This window comes from Eutrema salsugineum, unplaced genomic scaffold (assembly GCF_000478725.1).
Source record: "Eutrema salsugineum unplaced genomic scaffold, Eutsalg1_0 scaffold_3, whole genome shotgun sequence".
Classification (NCBI taxonomy): Eukaryota; Viridiplantae; Streptophyta; class Magnoliopsida; order Brassicales; family Brassicaceae; genus Eutrema; species Eutrema salsugineum.
The window spans coordinates 9,356,125-9,362,444 of NW_006256756.1; the positions used below are offsets into that span (position 1 = coordinate 9,356,125).

The following is a 6,320-nucleotide window of genomic DNA, read 5'->3' on the forward strand; positions in this document are numbered from 1 at the left end:
TGTTCTTGAACAGCTCCGGCTCTACCTTCTTGGTCTGGTCTGGTCATGACAGATGTACAAATCAAAACCACAACCCATTCCATAAGACACATGAATTAGTCGTTCCTACATAATCATCATCATATCCTTTTTTTTTGGGCAATCAGCAGGGTTTAATTTCGAGAATAGCATAGTTTAGGACCTTTTGTTGTAAAACACGGATATTTTGGGTTAATTTCCGAAATATTTCCCTAATAACTGTTACCAAAAAAAAGATTCTGAACAATTCAGATATTGGCAGCGAGTACTGGTCTTACCTCGCCTCTATGGAAGCTCAAGTGTTTCTTCCATAATCAAAACCCTAAATTCCTTTTCAATTTCTTCTTCCGATTCGTCGTTTCTCTTGCCAAATTTTTCCTTGCTATATAAGTTTGATAGCGTAAGGTAACATGAGTCGCGCTTCGATTGTAATCTTATCTCTTCTGCTAATTTCGCATATGGCTTCTTCGAAAGTTATGTTGATCGGGAAGAACACATCTCTCTCATTCGACGATATCCAAGCCAATTTCAGTAAGGTTCCTCACTTCTAGTTACTTCCATCGATTCCATTTATATCGGGTTTCTCGTTTTTCTCTGGATCACTGTATAAATTCAAAGTTTTTGATGAAGTCTGGCAAAACAATTTTGGATTAGGGTTTGGATCGCATGTAGGAAAGTTGGAAAATTTTGTTGCTAATTCGTGTTTTGATTTTGGTTCGAGATTGGGTCTTAATGATATTTAGTGACTGTATTAAGATAAGCTTCATCATGTTTTTTTTATTTTGTTCAGCACCGTTGATTAAGAAATCGGATCAGTGTGGAGTGTTGTACGTAGCAGAGCCACTCGATGCTTGCTCGGATTTGGTTAACTCGGTGACTGTGGAAGAAGGATCAATGGTTTCTCCTCCGTATGTGTTGATCATCCGCGGTGGCTGTAGTTTCGAAGAGAAAATTAGAAATGCTCAGAGTGCTGGATACAAAGCTGCTATTGTCTATGACAATGAAGATTATGGCTTCTTAGTTTCAAGTAATACACATCTCCCTTAGCCTTTTTCGTTATGATCTTTGTATCGTTTCTTGTTTTGATTTGCTATGTGGGATCGGTTGGTTTCAGACTAGATGTGTTATACTTGATTAAAGATATCTAGGAATGTGATTAAATTAGAGGATCGGTTGGTTTCAGTGTAGATGTGTTATAATACATTACTTGATGAAAGAAAGTTAGGAATGTGATGAAACTAGAGGGAAGAATCTGTTCATAGTGTCCATGGATTGAGCAAGACCTACATAGTGTCCATGGTCATAGTTTTTGGTTCTGTTTCAAACATATCATAATATAGATGGCTGATGATCTTGTGAACATAATGTAGTGGCAGGGAATCCCTCTGGTGTACTTATTTATGGGACGTTTGTCTCGAAAGCAACAGGGGAACTACTCAAAAAGTATGTGGGTCGTACCGATATGGAACTTTGGCTCGTACCAAGCTTCGAGACTTCGGCCTGGTCAATCATGGCTATCTCTTTCATATCTCTCCTCGCCATGTCAGCTGTTCTCGCCACTTGCTTCTTTGTCCGTAGGCATCGAGTTAGGCGCCGGCGAATTCGGTCTCTTAGTGGCAGAGACTATCCTCGTATGGGCATAAACTCACTAAGAAGCATGCCTACTACAATATTTAACGGTGTTTGCGAAGGAGCATCTACTTCTATCTCTTGCGCTATATGTATTGAAGACTATCGCATTGGAGACAAGCTAAGGATCCTACCTTGTAATCACAGTAAGTACTTTGACTTATTTCAAAGTAAAAAGAACTGTTCCTGCTTGAACAATCTTAATTTGTTGTTGTTGTTGTTGTCTTTGGTAGAATTTCATGTTGGATGTGTTGACTTATGGCTTGGCCAAAGGAGATCCTTTTGTCCGGTTTGCAAACGCGATGCAAGAACCATAAGCATCGATACGCCTGCATCAGAGCACACACCTTTGCTTTCTCCTAGCTTCACACCAACATCATCTTTTCTCTTATCATCACCTTCCACAACACCTTTGCAGTCATCTTATGATCTACCAATATCTATCATACAACAGTGTCCCTCATCGTCCACAATGCAGCCACACACAGTCCCTATGTATCTCTCTCACTCTCGCTCCCATACAAGCTTCCAAAATGGGTCATACCGGGGTTCCCCGCCTATTCCGGTTAGTCGGAGTTCAGTTGATCTCAGGAATACCGTTTCCCAAAGATCTTACAACTCACCTCCCTTTGTCCGGTCAAGATACTCGCACACACTTAGCCCCGGAATTGCATCAGGAAGCTTGGTTGTTGGGTCGTTGTTAAGCCAGCGCGAGCATTCACTTCAGGTAAATGACTCGCGCAGCTCTCTCTCTCACTTTGCGTCGGCGAGCTCTCTGCCAGGCTGCTAAACCGCTAAAAGCTAACACCGAAGTAACTAAAAGGTTCAGTGTCGTGGCCCAGTGCTTTGAAGACACAATTAACTCCTCGAGGATTCTCCCTCTCGGCTACGATCTAAAATTAATTTGTGACAGTTCCTGATATTGGCAAACTATAGAGGTGAAAAGAGTGTTCAGTGTGACTGAGTGATATTCTTCAGCTGTATAGTTGTGGAGAATGATGTATGTGAGATGAGTGAGTTTGAAGAGTAAAGCGTGTTTTGGTGAATCATTTACTTTGATTCCTTCTGTATATATATACTTGCTCTTTCTCTTCCAAACGTTTTAACCATTTGATTTGAAACATCGAACATATTGCATCAAACATAAACTACTGTAGATACTGATTATTTGATGCACTGATGCATTGTGGAATGATTTTTGATTATTTGAAACAAAAGAAGCATTATTGTTCCATCATATATAAACCATAAACCTTGTCACTAATTATATTCTTCTTCTTCATTCGACAATGATCTTGATCCTCATTATGGTTCTGAGACCTTTGATAATATGGATTTCAAAATCACATTAAGTTCCATCTGAATATTGTACAACACAAGATTTGTCATATTAAAACTACAGAATATTGATAGTTTCTTCTCCAAAGCCATGCAGATGAAGTTGTAAAGTAAGAACTTTTATAAACACAGGAAAATCGGAGGATACATTGTGGTCTTGTGAATAGATAACACAATCTATCGTAGAAACTCTATAAATTAATACTCGATGAATTAATAAACTCTATAAATTAATAAAATTTTCTGGTCTAAAGTTGGGTTGGTTCAAAATTTAATACAAATCGATAAGATAATAAGATAATATTTTTAACAAAACTCCTATGTAAATATATGGTCTCATTAATATCATAAATTAATAATTATCATAAATAAAATTTAATATAAATATATATGTGGGATAATCTACTAAAATATGAGTTTAGTGAAATTTTTTTTTATTTATTTTAAATTTAATTTTTTTTGTAACTCATCTTTAATTTTAGAAAAAATGTTTTAAAGAGTAAATTTTTTAAAAAATTTTCTTTTAAAAATTTTTATTAGAAATCTATAAATTAATAACTCTATAAATTAATAAAATACCAAAGTCCAAACATTATTAATTTATAGAGTTTTTACTGTATGTTGATTCTTTTATAGTTTTACTAGGTAGATAACCTGCGCCGCTAATTTTGTTTAAAAATATTGTTTAATATGACAAAGAAAAATGTTCAACAATAAAATAATAAAACACCAAAATCAGATGAAACTCAAAAATTTAAGATTTGATTGAAGAAACAAGACAGTAAAGAAGACTGAGATCTTTTTATATATATTCTATTATTATTTGAGAAGGATACTTAAAAAAGAACATTTATATCATGTGTTATTAACAACTTTTTCATGCTGATGTGTTAATCACAGAGAGTTTTTCAAGGATTTTCTGAAATTAGACTAATTTACTAGATTAATTACATCATATGCTATTAACATAAATTTGGTTAAAGATTAGTTTATATTAAATATATATTTAATACTCAAACATTTAATTTGTAAAGATATTATCTCTCTTTCTATTTCTTATCAACATATTTATAAAAATTTAATATATAATATTACTTATATTACTAAACATTATTTTCTTATCTTAACTTTCTTTAATCTTAATTTTGTTAAAAAATAATCATATTATCTATTTAATAATAATAAAATCTAAATTTTTTCATTCATATTATAATTCACATTTTTTTATATCAAAACAAAGTATCTTAGTCTGATGTTAGACCGGTTAGATAGAACATATTAATCTAATTTAGTATATTTAATGTGTAATTTTTTCATATAAAAAATACTACTAAAATTAATTATAAATCAATAATTATCTAGCATTTATGCAATTATATTATAAAATAAATATAACTTTGATAATTATTTATAACTGCATAATCATCATATATATTTGTAATTATAAATATCAGCTAATATTTTTATAACTGTAGTTATATATAATATATTTGCATATTCGAATAAAAGAATTATGATTAATATTTATCCTACACATGGTGCAGGTAATCAACTACTTTATTTATTATTAAACTAAAATTAAAAGAATGTTATAAAACAGATGATAAAACAATTTATAATACTGAGATGAGTCTATATATGTATCTTATATATAAAAGTAGATCAACTCTCTCCAGCTGAGTGACACATCAGCAGTGGAGAGAGTGACACCTCTCCATTTACAATATTAATAAAAATTAATTAATTAAATTTATAGCAAATACATTTAAAGAACATAAGTAAATACTTATATGTATTAAATTAGAATGATATTCAAATTTAATTTAAAAATATTAAACTTATAAATATTATATACAAAACTTTTTAAATGCATTCTATTTTTTTCAAGTGTTTTAAATTTCATTTCCATACTGAAAATATAATTTAATTTTAATGCAAATGAAAAAGAATTATGAGACTGAATAAGTTAAAAAAATTCAAATAATCTTATATAAAACTCCAACTAATAAAATTATAAAACAAAAAAAATATTTAATAAACAATTAAAAAGATAAAATTATTAAAAAATAATAGTAAAAATAAGGGTGTCCACATAAATATGTCATACATGATTTTTTTTTAAAAAAAAGATGGAATCAGTAAAATATATATAGCCAAAAATTTTCAAAATGGTAAATTGAAAAATTTAACAAGTATTATATAAGTAAGATTTACAAGAATAATAAGAATATGAAAACCAAAGAACAAATAAATATTTTTTTTCTGATATTCAACGTATATTTTTAAGTGAACTATTACGTTCTCATGCAAAAATTAAAATAGTAAATTTTTAATGTCTTATTATTTTGAGAAAAAAATAGATTTTTTGGCACAAGTAGTGTAGAAAAGATTAGAAATAATGTATCATCAAAAAGAAATCGAAGAAAATATAAATATTTTAAATGCAAAAACATTGATAGTAAACATAAAATTTAATATAAATTCTAAAAATATATTATTTAAAATATAAATTAAAACAAGACTGCGCGTATGCGTAGGTTCTCTCCTAGTATAAATAAAAGAGGGATCTTCTTTTAATCTTTTCGTATAGATTGATATCCGTTCTCCAAGCCTCCGAACCTTTCACCATAGATTACCATCATCTTCTATACGCCTATTGATTTAGAGCATTCTTTATCACCATCAAGCTAGGAGTCTCACTGCATTAAAATAAATGTGTTGGATTTGTTCGTGGAAATGTTGTCGTCTATTTTTTTGGTTTGATCTGAGTTTTCTCTAATAAAATCTGATGAAAACCAAGTGCAACAATTGTCTTCTTTTAAATAATACAGACCAAGAAAACACCACTTATCCATAACATTTTTGAGAACCGGACCTAATTTTGACATAATATTTACTGCTCAGTAAACCAACCCAAATTCCCACTGAATTTTCTGGGATAAAAAATCAATTATTCCAACCAAGGAATGAATCGATGGAGATTGACCCGATGGGGAGGCATGTTTTCTTATCTGTCTCCAATGAGAACTTCAGACGGGTACAAGGTAAAAGACCAAATTGGCTATTGTCTACCGATCAATTTATCTGAGAATAAAGGAATGCAAATGTCATGGGATCTGTGAGTTTTGATCGGAATCTGTCCTTTATCTTTCTGCTACAAAACCTTTTTAGTCCATGATAAATCTTCTCACCTAGGCTTATATATACGCGATTGTTCTGTTTGATCAGCTTGGTTAACTAATGTAAGACTGTAAATTAAGGGTCACAGTTGAACGATTTTCCAATTATGGTGAAGGTGATGTAGCGACATCTCTATCTCTTTTATGTGTTTTACA

The 6,320-nt window shown here is 31.1% G+C and overlaps 1 protein-coding gene across 1 annotated transcript; it reads left to right on the forward strand.

Annotated features, from left to right (window-relative positions):
• The first annotated feature begins 249 nt into the window (after positions 1-249).
• Positions 250-2,751, forward strand: LOC18014565 (receptor homology region, transmembrane domain- and RING domain-containing protein 4). The gene is made up of 4 exons (XM_006397123.2): positions 250-549; positions 809-1,045; positions 1,389-1,793; positions 1,881-2,751. Exons 1-4 carry the CDS (start codon positions 429-431, stop codon positions 2,435-2,437), a joined length of 1,320 nt encoding a protein of 439 aa, XP_006397186.1. The 5' UTR covers positions 250-428; the 3' UTR covers positions 2,438-2,751.
• The last annotated feature ends 3,569 nt before the right edge of the window (positions 2,752-6,320 follow it).